This window comes from Sceloporus occidentalis, unplaced genomic scaffold (genome assembly GCF_023333645.1).
Source record: "Sceloporus occidentalis isolate IW3139 unplaced genomic scaffold, rSceOcc1.0.p SCAF_3, whole genome shotgun sequence".
Taxonomy (NCBI): Eukaryota; Metazoa; Chordata; class Lepidosauria; order Squamata; family Phrynosomatidae; genus Sceloporus; species Sceloporus occidentalis.
The window spans coordinates 121,706,807-121,724,783 of record NW_028316983.1 but is presented as its reverse complement, the minus strand read 5'-3'; the positions used below and the strand labels follow the sequence as shown (position 1 = coordinate 121,724,783).

At 45.7% G+C, this 17,977-nt stretch overlaps 1 protein-coding gene across 5 annotated transcripts in view; it reads right to left on the bottom strand.

Moving 5' to 3' along the window:
* Window positions 1–17,977, bottom strand: part of LOC149316677 (dynein axonemal heavy chain 2-like) — a 122,985-nt gene that overhangs the window by 101,152 nt on the left and 3,856 nt on the right. For all 5 annotated transcript variants that reach the window (XM_089516014.1, XM_089516012.1, XM_089516016.1 and 2 more), the window contains exons 3-6: window positions 9,889–9,980; window positions 6,620–6,790; window positions 5,230–5,458; window positions 4,834–4,944 (exon numbers count right to left, since the gene is read on the bottom strand). In XM_089516014.1, coding sequence (XP_089372140.1) covers window positions 4,834–4,944; window positions 5,230–5,458; window positions 6,620–6,790; window positions 9,889–9,980 — 603 coding nt within the window. The remainder of the gene's footprint in view (window positions 1–4,833; window positions 4,945–5,229; window positions 5,459–6,619; window positions 6,791–9,888; window positions 9,981–17,977) is intronic.

The window sequence follows — 17,977 nt, the reverse complement described above, 5'->3', positions numbered from 1 at the left end:
ATCGCAAGGGGAGTTCTCTCAAGGCTTCAGAAAGAGAGAGACCCCAAGCATTGCCAGGTAAATGAGACCCCCGCAGAGCAGAAATTCGCAGTGGGAGCAGCCCAGCTCCATCTGTGGGGAAAGTCTGTGGCGAATGGCACTAAGTAAGTTTGCTGCCTCCCCCTGTTCTCAGAATGGAAGAGGCTAATAGCTACAGAGCAGCCACCTAGGAAGAGTTAGTATCACAGCGTGGAAGCTGCAGTCTCTGTGCCAAATTACAGGGGTAAGACAATCAGGCAGCCCAAGGATTAGAATAGCCAAGTATCTCTAAGTGCTTGATAACAGCTGAGGTTTTAGTCACACAAGAGACGACCGAGGTAGCCAATTGGATGCCTAACCCAAGCATGCATTGCCATGTAATATCCAGGCATGGGAAGATTTTAATGCACACAGCACTTCACAGGCTGGGTGATGCCAACCGCACAGGCCTCTCATTATGGGACAATCATGTGCATTTCAAATCGCCCATCTGCATTCAGCAGTGGGGGATTTCTTCATAATGCTTCCCAACTTTTAAAAGGGGCTCGTTCCGCTACTGTTTTCTTAAATTCCTGTACTCCAGATAAAAAATAATGCACTAGTTGAGCCAGTCCCACTTCTTTGTGCTCGCTCTCTTTTGTCGTTGCCATTTTCTAACCTACAAAACTAATGAAAGGGGAGATACGAACACTCTGGAGTCTGTTTCTCCCACCCCACATTTGTACAAGACCGGGGCCATACTGAAGAGCTGCTGCATTCAGTCCAGAAAATGAGTCAATTAATACCTGTTGTTACTAAGAACCTTTTTATTTTCTCTCATTGTTAGAGCCAAGAGTAATAGCAATTTATTTTAACGCCACAAGCAATGTAGAACGAACAAGGAGCTGGCACTTCCAGACCCCAGAAGACATTTGACACACAACTGTATGATGTCTCTGGCAGCTCCATGCATGGTTCAATGGCAAAGGTATGTTTGCAGTTGTGTGTGCATTTGTGCTGTGGGAAACCATAGCCAGGCCCCGATCCCTGAAGCATATAATCCTAATGACCAATGAGACTGAAATGCTTCATTTTAAACTACAGCGACATTTTCTGGGTACCCTTTCAAAACATAAGGTGCGACACTTCCCTCAGACAGCTGGGCTACAGAGGAGGATGGGCAATCTAGCCCCAGCTTGCTCTCACAGTGGGCTCCTTCTGCCATTTGCATGAGGAAGAAAAGGACAGAATAACCCCCAGTGAGTCACACCTTCGCCAGGCTTGGCTTTATTATTCCTAATAGAGACCCATGCACTGCATAATTCAGTCAACATATTTTCCCCCTTGTCCATAGCGAAACGTTCAATTGAATTTGCGCAGGGCGGAACAAACGAGCTGCTGCTCTAGGTCTGACTGGTGATTTCTCTCCTCAACACTTTTTACCTGCAGGGCAGTAATGGAACCAGAGGCCCCTGGGATACCAGCGAGGGAGACATGAATGCCACAATGACACACCAGGCTGGGCCCCAAAGGGCCAAAGCAGACATAATAGCAAGAGGCCTGCCTGCATCTTTAAACACACAGGGTGCAATTCGCAGCACAAAAGGGCTGTGTCTGTATGTGTGTGCATGTGATGGCACCAAACCCACCCTCCCACTTGCTGCTTCCCTCCACTTGGGCCCATCTCTTAGCTGCTTTTTCTCTGCTCTGCAAACCATGCCCCTGAGGTTATTTCTCCTCCAGCTGGGCTCAGACCAACTGCAAAAGCTTTGGAGTACTGTGACATATCTGCTGGAAGAGCAGAGCTGAGTGGAAAGCTACCTCAAGGGAACTAGAGGGAGAGAGAGGCTTCAGCCCACCCAGCTTTTTGTCCTGTAGATTATAACTTGACTCACTCCCCGCTTTACACCTGATATACTCAGGCTTGTATCTGACAACATGGGTGTGCTGCCATGTAGTGCACTCTGGTCATAAGGACCAGTAGCAGGTGCTCTTCTAGGGCTGTGTGAGCATGGAAGGCCTGTCTGGACTCAATGCCTGGCCTCTTCAATGAAGGGCTCTTGGATTGCAGGCCTCTCTGAGGCCCAATTCCCCCTCAAAGGAGAACGTTCCCCTCAGAAGACATGGGGAGGGAGGGAGGGAAACTGACGAGCCCCACCATCAGCCTGCCCCACACACCTGAAATACATGCAAAGGTTAAAAGAAGAGGGGAGTAAGGGACAAAATGAGAAAATGGCTTGCTCTGTCTACAAGGTTCCTGCCTGGAGGCAGATGAATAGATTGGTGCAGGAAGGTTGTGCCCTTCCCCAAAGGCACAGAGGAGCTCTCACAAGATAAGGAAAGCAAAGGGCAGAACAGGTCTCTAAAAGAATAATACCCCGAGGGCTTTGGAGACATAGCACATCAATTAAAAATAACAGAAGAAGAAGAACTACTACTACTACTACTACTACTTGTGGATGTTTAATACTTCCCATCCCTCTTTGCACTGTACTTGTCTTCAGAGTAAAGGTGCTCTGCCTATGTGCATCAACTAGCAGGAACTCTTTTTGATGTACTTTTAATACAAGCGTTGACCAGATGGTCTTCTGAGGTAGTCTGTAATGTGTGCAGGAGGGTGCAATCTGTTTGGGTCATGCACAGCACCACTTTGAAGGACAGCATTGCAAGTTGTGGGACTGTGGTTCGCCCTGTTAGCACAAGGCCTCACTAGATGAGAGTTTCCTAATCTAATGTAAGGGAGAGGTTGCATCAACAGAAAAGCTCTCACGGGTGTCAGTGCTTTTAAGGCACTGCTGGCTGCCATGAGAACACAGAGCCACAGGAATACACTTTTCCAGATTCACCACAGATGAGGGAACAGCCTGAGCTGCTCCTGTAGCGATATAAAGGCCCTCTGCCCTCTCACCTGTATTATTGTTTTCTATGTTCGGAGCTGAGCCACTGCCACTGAAAGCAAGTCTGGACATGCTCCAATTTAGCCCTGCGGCTAGCTCTACACACTTCCAGAACAAAAACGACACATCGGCTCGACTGTGGAGCCAAGGCCTGGCCTCCTGCTCCCCTACCATTTTTATTCTTCAGATTTCTGGTCTCTGTGTTTTCCCTCTCCTCTTCCTCCTCCTCCTCCTCCTCCTCCTCCTCCATCTCATTGGATTTTCCCCCAAAAAATAAGAACAGCAGGTTTTATAATAGACCTGAGGAGAGGAAGTGTTGGAGAGCAAGATGAAGAATGACTCACCTCTACCATCTTATTGTTTAGCTGCTGGTCACAAGGCAGCAGCCCAGGGAGAAGACAGGAGGGGAGCTACAGTGGGGATCAGGAGGATGACACATAATAAAGATTTATCAAAAGCATGCATGATGTGCAGAAAGTGAAAAAGGTGAACTTCCCCATTCTTTGGTATATACAAGAATGTGACATCACTCAGTGAGAACAGGTTGGCAGTAGATTCAGAGAAAGACATCAGAAAGCATTTTTCTCACAGTGTGCAACTCATTTATAGGATTTTCTATCACAAGATGTGGTGATGGCCACTGGTCTAGAAGACTTTAAAAGAAAATCCATGGAGGAAAAGGAGGAAAGGTCTATTTTATGACTATTTGTCTGAGGAAACAATAGTGGAAAAGAAGCTATTACCTTTAAGTCATTTGGACCTCCTGCAAATATATGGTTAAGTACTGTGGTTGGGGGAAGGATGCCTAGATAAGAGAAATCACTGTTCAGCTCATTGGAGTTTAGATACTTATGCAAGGAAAAAAGAATGAGCTTATAATAGGTCCGTATCTGAGATCCTCTTGGTGAGGATCTGGATTAGTGGCTAGTCTGCTTCCAGATCTTTTAGGATTTCCCCACTCTCTCCAAGTTTTACCAAAATTTGTCTTCAAAAAATAACTCCAATCTTCCATAGGAGCAGCAAGCAAGAATCTTTTTAGTGCTCAATAATATGGGGATTACTGACAACAAGGCAACTGCTACAGCGTATGCTGATGGGCACACAGGGGACATTTCATGATTTGCTTTTTTCTTTTAAATTTTTAAAAATGGGAATGGGGTGTGTAAGAAGGTGCAGCCCTCTAAGGCCCTGTGGCGGGGCATACTGCCCCTAGCCCCTGACAATTGCTCACCATTGCTGTAAGCCAGCACCAAACAGCAATGCTCTAACAGCTGGATTCTGGGACAGGCAAAGGGCTCTCAGGCAACTGGGACAGAAAGATCTACAAAGATCTGAAATGTGAGGAGATAAAATTTCTAGAATGGGCAGCCCCTCTCTTGAGCAGATATAGCATCCTGCTTCTTTCTCAGGCATCCCTCAGCCTCTCCTCCTCTTTCAGGCTGCACACTTTCCCCAGATGTTGCCAAAATATCTGGAAAAAATTTGTGAAGGCTCAAAAAAAAAGGGAGGTAGTGTTGTTTCAATTCAGTTGTTTGCTTCATTTGTACACCTTATTCTGTGTGTGGCTCAGAATTTTGATGGAGGAGAAGTAAGAAGCAAATTCCACCATGAGACCAAAGGTAAGATGGGAGGACTGGGAGGGGGGGCTGAGCCGCCCTTGCATTCTATTTCCTGACAGAACGTCTGCAGCAGAACTAATAACCCCACAACGGGACCCTGAACACGCTCACAGCCTGACAAACCCGTTTTCCATGATTGGGAATGATGGATGCAGCTCATATGCTGCCAGGGGTTAATTCACTTACAGTCTGAGTGCTGTTCCTCTCAGAAGCCCTTCGGTCAAGCTTTATCCTCCCCATCAGACCTTTTCCTATGTTGCTGATCCTGTTACCACCCCCCATCACCTCCTGGCCCAGGTCCCCAAAGACCCATCACTCACTCTCCAGCCGCTGAACCAGAGCTTTGTCCTTTACGGCCACTTCCGTCTTTATGGTCAGAGACTCCATTGGGACGTAGAGTACAGTGCGACCTCTCATTCTGGAGCGAGTATCTGGAGACAGACAAACATGGAGGAGAGTCTGGTTATCATAACTAAGGAGAAATATCTTTTTCTAACAACCTGTTTACACCATGTTCCTGGTTTCTTCCCGGACACATCCCTTACAATTCAGCACACCTAACACCTGAGGAGCACTACATTTCACAGATCAATCTGAATTACATTATTGATCTGCACTATATTAAGACCTAGAGGGAGATCTTAGTACTTAATGAAAGGGTAAATCCAGCTCATTGTAAAGGTCAAATGTTGACTGAAAGGAGGACAGAGACCTACCTGTGAGAGAAGTCATGAAGTGGTAAACTTCTGAGAAAAATTCATTCTTTATACTCTCAGGCCAGGATGCTCTGCGAAAGAGCCGAGGGAGAAAGACTGAATTAAGCAAGCGCATCAGGGAATCGATGTAGGGTTTCCGGACAGTGCCAAACTGCACCACCTCATGGAAATTCTCTTCTGTGATCTCTGTGTTCTCTCGGCGGATGAAATAAGTAAGCTGTTTCTGTTCCTGTGGGGAAAATGCTGGATTAAAGATGGAGAAATCCTGGGCAGATATGTGATGTGGTCACTCCTACCTGGGAAAATACTTTCTGAACTGGCTGCTTTTTCCAGGGTCCATCCCTAGGCCCTTGAAGCTGATCTACTTTGGAATGTCACACTAATCCACAACAGGAATGAACACCAGAGACTTGCTCCAGCATGGGCAATGTGCTTTCCAGAACAAATTGGAGTGGATGGATTTTTGGCAGTAGATTGTAACAAACATGCTTTTATTTAAGAATTGAATTTTCCTACTGCTTTCAGGCCTTGGGATTTGGACTAATTTAATCTCCTCCCACCCTGAGATTCAGAACAGTAGAGAAATTGCTTACAGGAACAAAACACAGAAGCACTGCATCAACCTTATGCCTGAAAAGAACCTGAAGATATAACTTTTTAGACTATAACTCTTAGAAGCCCCCAACCATCACAGCCACTGGCCATACTGGGCTGGACATTCTGGGAATCCAAAACAGTATTCTCCTCATACTTTGTGTAAATTCCATGCAAAACCCCCACAGCCATTAATTTAATGCAACTGGGCCAACCACTGAGGGACTAATAAAGTTCCCACCAGCCAAAGGAAAGATCTCCTTCCATCCAAGAGAAATCTAGACAGATTCATGACTGGTGGCTATTATTCACAAAGGCTAGCTGAAGTCCCCCAGGTCAGAAGTTGTGGTGGCCACGAGTGGAGTGTTTTAAAAGGAGATTTGACAAAGACTATACTTGTGTGTTCAAAAGAACAAATGAGGTCTCAGACATGGGCAACAGGTGGTGCATGCTGGTTCTGCTCCAGTGTTCCTGTGTGTGCTGGGCTGTGCCCCCTCATTATCCAACCTCCCCATGTTCAGGGATTTGAACCAAAGTAGAACTCTCCACCATGATCAGATGCTTTGAAAATAAAAAGTAGAATCCTGCTTCAGACATTATCATGTACTAGACTAGGTAGATCTTTGGTCTGATGCACAATGGCTCTTCTTAGGCCATGCACTTACATAAACTGTGTGCCACAGAGGACCAGTGGCTGCTGGGCGCTAGCACAGAAAGACTAAGCCCTCCCTCATGACCACTGTTGAAGAAACAGAGGAGCCCTTGGGAGGTTTAGAGCATGCTGAGCCAGACCCACCTGGGGTGGCATGACGAACTCTACTTTCAGTCCAGCAAACTCATCAATGTAAAACACGAGCAGTTGCTTGGTTACATCCTTCAAAAAATGATCCATGGTGGCTTCATGTTCTTCTGTCCACATCTCATCCCTGAGGCCAGATAGGGCCAGGCGGCTTTGGATGCAGGGTTTCTGAACAACAAATAGAGGAAGAAACAAGAGTCTTGGCAAAAGCTCAAGCAAAAGAGTGTGGATGTGGGTACGAGAGAGAATTGCAGTTTTCAGACAGAGGCAATGTTTAGTGACATAACCTTCCAACTTCCCCACCAGTACAGAAACAAGCCTATTTCTGCGCGCAGGTGCACAATCTCACCTGTTCTTCCTTGAAAGTAGCCAAGTAGGCATCTGCTTGGCCACTGTAGGGAACCAGATGCTGGACTAAACATGATTTTGGTCTGTTCCAGCAGAGAATTTATTTGTGGTTCAAATGTCCTTCTGTTAAATGATTACAGGGAATGAGACAAGTTCATGGAGAAGGGGGCTACCAATGGCTACCAACTGTGATGGCTTTATAGTCTCCATCAGGGCTAGCCTGAAGAAGGAAAGCCCTCCATCCCTGGCAACTGTCATCTTCTGGCCTGGGAGGGAGTGAAAAGGCTGGCCCATCTCCATCAGGGCTAGCCTCAAGAAGAGAGTGTATTTTTATTTTTATGTAATTTATATTTATGTATTTTTATTGCTGTAACCGGCGCGGATTCCTTGTGATTAGGCGGGCTATAAATAAATCATTTATTATTATTATTTTATATTATCTCCATTCTCACAGACACTATGCCTCCCAATACCATTTGCTGGGAACCCAAATGGGAGGATCATATTTCACTCACACTCGGTTTCTAGGCCTCCCAAAGGCATCTGAATTTGGTTGTGGAAGGAGGCAAACACTAACACCTTTTTGTTAGATCCAACATGATTGTTCCTATGTATTTAAACATAACCCTTTCATGGGTCCCAACAAGAAAGCAAAGTAACTGGTGGGCATAAATGGCTTAGAAAAAGCTTGGAGAGTCCTCCTTCCCAAACTACAAGCCTTAAGTCCACAGACAATTGGGTATAGTGTTGGGCAGCTGCCCTCCCTGACTCAGTACCAGCCTTCAGCAAACACTGGATACAGAGGTAGTCTCGGGGATGAGCTGATAGTCTTGCCCCTGGCCTACAACAAGTCCTGCAGGTAGGAGCACAAAGCAAGATGTCCCCTCTTCCAACCAGGCTAGACAATCTGATAAATGGCTTGTGTGCAGTCAACATATCTGCTACTGAAATACAGCCAGGGGAGCTGAGGAGAATCGAGATCCCGCCATTAGGTGGTGGGGTTCACCTCTTTTCTTGAGTGGTAGAGTCCATAGAATAGAAGCTTTGGGGCATGATTTACATCAGAGCTCTGGCATGGGGACAAACAAGTTAGGAACCCCTTCATTAGATAGCATAGTCCTGATGCAGATCATCCCCCAATCCTGCCATAAGTTTGCTGTTCAAATAAAAACAGCCAGTCATACACAGACCCATGTTTCACATGGGTCCTCTGGCCCTCAGCTGTGGAGCATTAAGCCTTTGCCTCTCAGCCACTACTGCTTTATACCGTTGGTCTGCTACATGCAAACATGGTGTACGAGCCTCCAACCAGGACTGGAAAGTGGGAACTACAAGACTCCTGATCTTGTTATGTCTCCCTTGTTTCGTCAGGCCCCCACAAGGGCCCTCAGATGAGATGGAAGAGGGCTAATTTGTTAAGATAATTGAAAGACAGGGGCTCTGGAGAGAGTTTCTGCAGATTGTGGCACTGAACTGTTAAAGCAATACAATTCCTGGCTGAGGAGGAGGTAAATGGGGAAAAGACAATTAAGGGTAGGAATGGTGAAGAATGAAGAATGAAAAGGAGAAGCGGGGGGAGGGGGGGGCTGGCTGGCAGTAGCCATTCTTTGGCCTTACAGAGAAAATGTGGATTTTTTTCCTTCCCAAACATTTTAAAATTCCCCCCGTCCCAATACCTAAGAGCTTCTTAAAGAAGACATGGGAAATCAAGATCAAATTAACACAGCATCTGGCATGGAAGTGTAGAGCCAGATGTTCCCTGCCCGAATGCGACAAAACTGTGTAGCATTCCGTGCAGGCAACTTCTCACTCTCTATTCTTTGTTCTTTGCCCTTCGGGTTTCAGTGGGAGGAAATACTCAGGACTGGCAGTCAGTAGTGCTGGATCAGAACCATAACACTTTCCTCTGACATGGCGTCCCCTATATCTCTTTGCTTAATGGTTAGGCAAGCGGAGATGAGATCCACCTCCCATGCCAGAACCCAGTGTCAGACCCTCTTACAGCACTTCTGAAGATGTCCAAAAGCCTCATAGCCTTAAAGGCACATTTCTGTCAGGAACATTTCATTTGCTGCATAGATGTAGCTGCCTCGTTAATAGGACATGGCTGTTTTCCAAGGGACAAAGTCAGGTCTGGGACAGAACTTTAAGACAGAGAGTGGGGAGAGAGAAGGGAGCCCTAGAAGCAGTGATATGATAGCCCTGTTTAAATACTTGAAGGGATGTCATATTGAGGAGGGAGCTAGCTTGTTTTCTGCTGCTCCAGAGACTAGGACCAGGAGCAATGGATGCAAGCTACAGGAAAAGAGATTCCAGCTCAACATTAGGAAAAACTTCCTGACAGCAAGGGCTGTTCGACAGTGGAACAAATTCCCTCAGAGTGTAGTGGAGTCTCCCTCATTGGAGGTCTTCAAACAGAGGCTGGATGGCCATCTGTTGGGGATGCTTTGATTTAGATTTCCTGCATGGCAGGGGGTTGGACTGGATGGCCCTTGCGGTCTCTTCCAACTCTATGATTCTATGACCAAGAAGATCATCAAAGGCAGCCATAAAGTCAATGTTGAAGGCAGAGAGAGAGAGAGAAGTCCTGTCCCCAAACTTACCTGCTTGACTCTAGCACAAACTTAGCTGTATTCAAGAAACATTTACAAGATCACAAGAATGATCTAGCCAAAGACCAGCTATCCATATCAATGGGATGTCCAAGGTTGGAGGCTTTGTAAATAATATATATATATATTTTTAAAAAAACCCAAGATCACAAGAATGGCTGAAGCTTAATAAAGAAAAGACCCTCATGAAATGCTCCCCATTAAATGTGGGCCCAGCTGATCAAAGGCTTTGGTGGAACCAATACCTCCTCCTTGCACTATGCTTCCTAGTGGCAAGGTCAAGAGGGTGCCCGTCCCAGAACTTACCAAATCTATCTCATGTTCCAGTGGGCTGGCAGGAATAACTAACTCCACCTTGCTCTCCTCCTTCTCTTCCAAGGGTACTGGAAAAAATTCCTCTAAGGGAAGGCAAAAGGCAAAGGACACAAATCAGAAGTGGACCAAGGATGAGAGTAACAAATAGATTTTACACTCAGCACTGGTTGGTATTCTAAAACTGGCAAAACCTCTGTACAAGTGGATGAGGCAAACGTGTTGTATAGATGCAATATTTCCAACACACTACTCCCTCTCACAGGTCTGATTCACACCACACAACTAGTTCAGGACAATTCCGACAGAATCAAAGGCTCAGAAAGATCCAAAAGTCTAATATGTCCCTCATCACCTCTCGAAGGTCATCCATCTCAGTCTTGCCCTCCCCACCCCCCACCCGATTTATTCTCTCTAAACCTGTGTGCTACAAGCAAGGAGTGAATGGGCCAGTGGTGGGCAACTGTAGCTGAAGTCACAGGCAAACAATCCACATGAACACATTTTGGGCTAGCAACTGTTTATGGATACAAGCTGGAACCAAAAAGAAGTCCATTTCCTATTTGTACTTCTGGCAGCTTTTTTTGGTATTTTTAGCAAAATTTGGAAGAATAGCTCCATAATACCATTCCAAGCATGGTAATGGAAATCCACTGGGTAATTTTGGGCAAGTCACACTCTCTTGGTCTCAGAGGATGGTGATGGCAAACCTCCTCTGAACAAATCTTGAAAAAACAAAACAAAACAATATTGTGATAGATCTGCCTTAGTGCAGCCATAGTCAGAAATGATTTGAAGGCACACCACCACCACCAAAGCATGGTTATGTGCAATTTTATGGGTGGGTCCTTCCATATTTTTAGGAATAGAGATGGCCTGGAGGCTTTAGGAGCTTAAATGGGCTTGCCCATCCTGACGTAGGTCTTTAGTTTTTTTTTTTTTTAATGATGACAATCTTTTCAGCTTTTGGTTGTGTGTATTTTGAAACCACGACTGCAACATGGATCCTAACTGGCAAATCAAAAGTGTCCAAAAGGTATTTTCAATTTCCCCCCCATATCTTGTGAATTTTAAGAGACTGACTGTAGCTCTTCTTTGGAACATTTGGAGTTGTCAAACCAAATTACAATTAATTTCCCCATAAACCTGCTTCTGTGTCAGAAGTTGTCATGCACCAAAATGTTTAATACTTATTGAAAGCGGCAGTTTGAGAAGGGTTTATTCCATCATCACTACCCACATTCCCCCCCTACGAAGACAGCAGAGAAGGTCTTGCTGAGATGGGGAGGCAGGCGGGCCAGCATGAGACATTTCAACACCGGAGGCAAAAAAATCCAAATAGGGCAGAAACCAGAACACTCTCTTGAATGAGCTCAGCCTTTTTCAACTTGATACTCTTCAGATGTGCTGGACTAAAACTTTCATTCATTTCACAGCCATCTGGAATTCTAGTTCAACACATGTGCAGACAGAGAGCCCAGCTCTGTTTTTACGGTGGTGGAGGACATTGGTGTTTATCACACTGATGTTTCTGCAGCTTTTTGCAGCTCAGATCCAACGTGACTGCGGGTCAAACAATGCGAATTCATGTTATAATGTGAATGTGTTATAACATGCTGATTCCTTTCTATGGAGGCTCCATCCGTGGCGCTTCCGAAGTGATTCCAAAGTGACCCTTCATTTTGGCGAAATCAGTAACAAGCGAATTCACAGAAATCGCTTCCAAGCTCACTTCGATTTCACTCCAAATTAGTCTGGTGTGGAATGTAACTTTGCTTCTGCTCTGGTACAACCCCCGGGTTGCAAATTTCTCGTGATGCGGCACTGCAATTTCCCCCCATTTCCTTTCGGTGGTCCTTTCACTTTCAGGGCAACTCATTTTTTGGAATATATATGTGTGTATGTGCGTGAATGTGAATATACACATATGTCTGTCTGTCTGTCTGTCTGTCTATCTGTGTGTCAAAATTGCTGAAATGGAAGGGAAAATAAAAAGGGGGGGATGAAGAAGACGCAGAAATATTCACAAGGCAAATATTCATGCAATCACGCAATTACGCGAAACAGGGAACAAGAACTTGCACCCCTTTTCACCCCAGGTCACGATGCGTTCAGACCTCCACTGAGCATGTGCAAGGGTGCCAATTCGAATTGTTAAATCCGCATGGTATGCACCAGTGTGGTAATACAATTTGCACTCACTCCACTTTGCTACAAAATCCGCATCACATGACTTGCCTTGGATTTGATTCCCCCTCGATTAGGAAGGGCAATGGAAGGGCAACCAGGTGTGATAAAACATTCACGTTATAACGTGAATTCACATAGCTGAACCAGGAGCCACCCCGGATCTGAGCTGCAGAAACCTCTGTGTGATAAAGGCAAGCAGGTTGTTCTTAATTTTGCTTAATTGCAGGTACTTGGCAGTGGGAGGGCAATTTACTTTTCCCATCCATAGCCATTCAATTATCCTTAAATAGGAGGGCTCCTATAAGTACAATGTGTACCTAGAAGGGCCCTCCGTGTGTTGACAGCAGCCTTCTCCCAAGTAAGAATGCACATGCAGGTAGCCGATATTATTCCTGGGAAGGCTCAACAACTGTTGTAAAGCGGGCCCTTGGTATCCATTGGGTTGGTTCCAGGACTTCCTGTGGATACCAGAATCCGTGGATGCTCAAGTCCCATTATATACAATGGCATAGTAAAAGGAAAAAAAATCAAGGTTTACTTTGTGGAAATATTGGAGGATGGGAGTGAGAGTATTTTCAAGCCATGGATGGCTGAATCATGGATGCTCAAATCCCATTATATACAGTGTTGTAGTAAAATAGAATCCCTTAGATAAAATTACAAATCAAGGTTCACTTTTTGGATTTTTTATAAACATATTTTCAAGCCACGGATGGTGAACCCATGGATACAGAATCTGTGGAAACAGACAGGTGACTGTATTTATACTGCATGTCTTAGTGCTTGACTGTTTAGTACACTTCTGATTGATAATTCCTAAGGAGGATCAACTGCATAGGAATCTTGGTGATCCAATATTTGCCATCGGAGAGGGCTTAAGCCCCCTCAGTCTAATCGTGGGGGGCGGCGGTTTGAGCCCATCTGTCCCTTTCATTTCAGGATCTATGTCTAGCCAGGTGGGGGCTAGACCCAATTTATGGCATGGGATCTAGATGTTGGACTAATTACAAGTCCCAACTGCCCTAGCCAGCACAGCCAGTAAGAATGCTGGGAGCTACAATCCAACAACATCTAGAGGGTTGTATGATTCCCACCCCTGCCTTGTAGTAGAAAATTTCTGGGCACAGTGAGTACCAATTGATCTTCTCCAACTCAACCTGGGTTGCCCTCAACAGAACCCCAAATCCTCCTCTTGAGGGGAATACCTCACTTTGCCCTGAAAAACAACAACACACGTGTAGGTAAAATAGAGAGGTTCTAATGCGCAACATTAAAACTATTCAGAAAATATCACATGCAAAATTATTGCTGTGGCTCACCATCTGGGAAACCAGGTCAATACAGTACAGTAAGCTGGACAGAAAAAGGACTTCTGCTCCAGATAGCTCAGAGTCATTAAGCAAAGAGTGAGATGAAAAAAGGCATGTTTCCCCTTCAGGACAACTGTGGAAGACTAACTTGTTAGAGTGTCAGGAGCAAAACAGCATCGAGCAGCTAAATGGCTCGGTGTGATGAGAAGGCAGAAAGCTTACACCGGAGCTGAGCAATGGCGGAGATGTTTTGGGCCTACCACTCCCATCAGTCCTATCAAGCTCAGGGTATAGCGAGGCATGCTTTGGGGGGCTATCCAGCTACACCTAGATGGCCAGTTAGTTACCCAGCCCTGCCTGACATCCTCAGATCAGCCATTCTAATCTTGAGTTCACTCTCAAGGTCTGCTCCACCTCTTAGCATGAAGTTGGCTCCCATATTCCAGAGCTGCAAAACCAGCAAACAAATCCCTCTCCAAAAAGTCAGCATGGGAAGAGGTTGCCCACCATATGGCTACGAGGCCTCCTTGTTTATATAACTCATCAAACAGAGCCTCCCCGCATGAGCCAAAACCTCAAATACTCACCAAATACAGCTTGGGGAGATGGAAACCAGCAGCAGCATCCCCCCTCTCTTGACCATCTGACAATGGTCACCTGCTATTGTTGTATGACAAACAAGATCCTCTCCTCCCTTCTCTCTTTCCCTCACTCACCACCAGCCTCTTTTCTGTTGCTGTGTTGGAGATGAGAGAGCATCAGATGGAGAGAAGATGGGCAGGAAGATGCCAGGATGCCCTTGCAACTGTGTGTCCTGCTTCCTACTATCCACCCAGGGATATATGGGGGTATTCACTCCATTCATGTATAATGCATGGGGGGAGGCTGTCATTTCACCCCCAAAGTTCTGTTTGGCAGTGAGAGAAAACTAATTCTGTCTTCCTCTCTACACCCATATTAGGTATATATGGGGTACCTCTTCCAGCTCAGATCACCCATGCCGGCTGAGAGAAAGTGCCTGCAACTCTTCCCATTTTCCTCAGGTGAAAACCCCTTGTGTGGTAAAAAATAAAGCACTGTCCCACAATATATAGAGCCAGTGTGCAGCCTCAAAGTGCCCCAGGTCAGGTCCAGATTGGCCCTTAGAAGCTTTGAGAAGGTGGTTTTGTCCCTCAAGCCCTCCTGGACAATAAAGCCGGAATATGGTTCTCACATGGACCAGACACAGAACCTGTTGAGGCACTAGGGACAGCAAAGAGCAAGAGCCTTCCCCATCCTCCTGCAGGACAAGAAACAGAGGAGCAATGGAAGAGGAAAGGCCTCACCCTGCCCACTCTTCAGTGCTGGGACTGGGGGAAGAAAATGTGGGGACTCTCTTAACAAAACAACCAACTTATAACCCATAGCACCATTGGACTGAAAGGGATTCCAAGAGCCATCTATTCCAACTCCCTGCCATGTGGGAATCCACAGTGAAAGTATGGTACTCTTGAGAGATGGTCATTTCAACTCTGGTTAAAGACCTTCAAAAAAGTGTTCACCACTCTCTGAGGCAGTCGATTCCACTTTCGAACCATTCCTACTGTCAGGACATTCCTCTTAACATTCACGTGGAAACTCTTTTCTTGTATTATTACTCACTGGTTCACGTTCTAGTCTCCAGAACATCTTCTACATTGTTGTAGAAGTGTTTCATCTTATACCTCAGTGCATCTTAAGCTTCCTGAGGGAGAGCAGGACCCACCATGTGCCAGGGGCTGGTATCATATTTGTGCCCATTGACTACAATGGTTTCTTTCTTTCCTGGAGACTTCCCAGGGACCAGCAGCCAATGGCTTGGGGTCTACTGCCAGTTCACAGTCTGCCATTTTTTAGTAGCTCCATGGGCTTTTTCATCAGGCAAGATGTTACAAACCAAATAGGAGAGGCCTGTGACCTCACTGGAATGGAGACATATTGGATTGCAAAAGAGGGGTCCCTGTTGAAATGCAAATGGACTTTAAATTTCCTGGACTTTGAAAATCTCCCTATGGCCATATGGCCAGAAAGAGGAGCATCCTACCTACAAAAGATATCCTCCCCATCATAACATCTTAACTAAGCACTAAAACAACATGCAGGCACCTGACTAACATCTCCAATTGTTTTTTCCCCCTCACCTGGTTTGGTTTGTAACATCTTGCCTGATGAAGAAGCCCATGGAGTTTGGAAAGCTTGTAACATGTATATTGTGCATTTCGGTTGGCCACTAAAGGTATCACTGATGGATTTTTGTTTGTATTTTGTTAAATGGCTAACACAGCTACCCATGCATGTCCAAAGAAGGACAGCCAAGGTAGTAAAGGATCTGGAAACCCAAGTCCTGTGAGAAATGACTTAGGTAGCTGGATATGTTTAGCTTGGAAAAGAGAAGGCTGAGAAATGACATGACAATCATCTTTAAACATCTGGAAGGATGTCAAGTTTGTTTGTTTTTTGTTTGTATTTTTGTTTGTATTTCTTCTCTGGATTTGTTCAGGCTTATCAGTATCCTTCTTGAACAGCAGTAACCAGAAATGGACACACTATGCAAAGTGTAATTTTAGCCATTATTCGATCCCATGTCTTGAACCAGTCCATGGCTTCTTCTGCAACCTTTGAAACAGTACCTAAGGGGCTGGGAGCCTCTTTCCAACAATTTGAAGCCAAGGAAGAGATCAGACTTCCACCAATTCTCCAGTTCCTCCTGCTGGAGAAGACTGGAGCAGCATAAGCTGTTGCCCACATGCTCCTACTTGCCTCCTCTGGCAAACAGAGGATTATGTCTCAGGGCTGGGTAACTGACACCTAGGAAACTGTAAGCAGGCTCACTACTGGGAGCCCTGGGAAACTACAGGGAGGTCTCACTGACATGATCTCTTTGGAGCTCTGGGAAAGTGCAACCATGTCTTACAGCTGAATTCAACTGTGCCCACATATCACACTTCACACCATAGAAGCACCTTATCCTGATCTGGAAGAAAGCAGCCCCTATTGTTGTACTGGTGGGGCACCCATCAGTGTCTCAACCCCTCTTTCCAGCTCCCTAAAGTTTCTGGAAGGAAGTGGTAGTTTGGATTCTTCAGCTAACCAAACTGCACTCCTCATTTTAAAAATCAACTTGCTTTTTTAAAAAATCCTTCTATCCTGAAGTTATGTTCAGTACCAACTTTCCATCCCATTCAATTCCAATCATGTGAGGATTTTAATTGGCATTTGAAGCGCAGAACTGCTCACCAGCTGGGCTTTCTCTCTTCCCAAGCCCACCAAAATAAGTGAGATACAATATAAGTAAATAAGCCAGCATGGAGGGTACTCCTCTCTCCCTCTCTCTTTCTCTCTCTCTCTCTCTCACACACACATACACACACCCAAAACAGAAGAGACAGACGGAACAACAGACGGCCAAGATGGGAGACAGTCTCCCCCTGCCCAGACTTGATTGTGAAGCTTCAGGAGGGTCTGCTACCACCTACATTCATGCACTAGCAGTCAAATCTCCTCCCCCTCTGCTTCCTTTCATTTCTCCTTCTCTCCCACATTCCCTATTCCATAATCAAACCCCCTGCACATTGCTGAAATGAAACCCTCCTGTGGCTTTGGCTCACAGGGTGCACGCCAGGCCTATGCTTCCCAATTCAGACGGTGTGCAGCTGCCTGACAGGGGATGTCATTTCCCCGCTTGTTGTGGCAGATGGGATTGGAGTGGAGGGGTTCTGTGCATGTTACATTAGGCACCAATGACTGCCGGGATGTGAGAGTGAGTTGGAGCTTTGAAAAGCTGCTGCTGGAAATCCTGGCAGGTTACTGTGGTAACATGCTGGAGCAAGGCAACGGGGAAACTCACGAGACTGGTTAAGATACATGTCTAGGGCTGAAAGTTGTAGACAGTGACATTTTCTTCCCCAGACATAGAAAGCCTAAAGATACTAGGGGTCCAAATACAAGGAGGGAAGAAAGAGAGACTTCTTGAAGAACAAAATCTATTCCAGCAAGAGGAGGGCGGGAAATAGGAAAGCCTCTTTTAAGCCCTGTCTCTGGTCACTCAGGTCAGTTCCTATTAGAGCCTGGAAATGTGGGGTTTTTTTAATCCCAGCTACATTTTCCAGTACCCTCTGGTGGGTTAAGGGATTCAGGAAACTGTCATCCAAAAGGTAGTGCTTCCAAACTTTGGTTTGCACATGGTGAAAGTTTTTTTTAAAGTAAAAGGTACCAGAAAAAGAGATAGACCTCATAACAGATAGTTAGACAGTGGAGGAGGCTACAGACATAAGCCTAAAGGAACTGAGCAGAGCTGTTGAGGACAGGAGGTCTTGGAGGTGTTTGATCCATGGGGTTACCATGAGTTGAAGTCGCCTCAAAGGCAGTTAAGAACGACGTTTGGATCACAGTTATGCAAATGATGGAGAAATTATATGTGGAGACCTCTGTAGGCTGCTTACCTGGCTACAGCTGTCCTGGATCCGCAACACATGTCTTCAAAGGACAGCGTAAATCCCCAGCCATATATGCGTCTCTCCCCCAGCCAGTGGTCATGTGTAAATACCATTTTGTCAGTGTTTGTA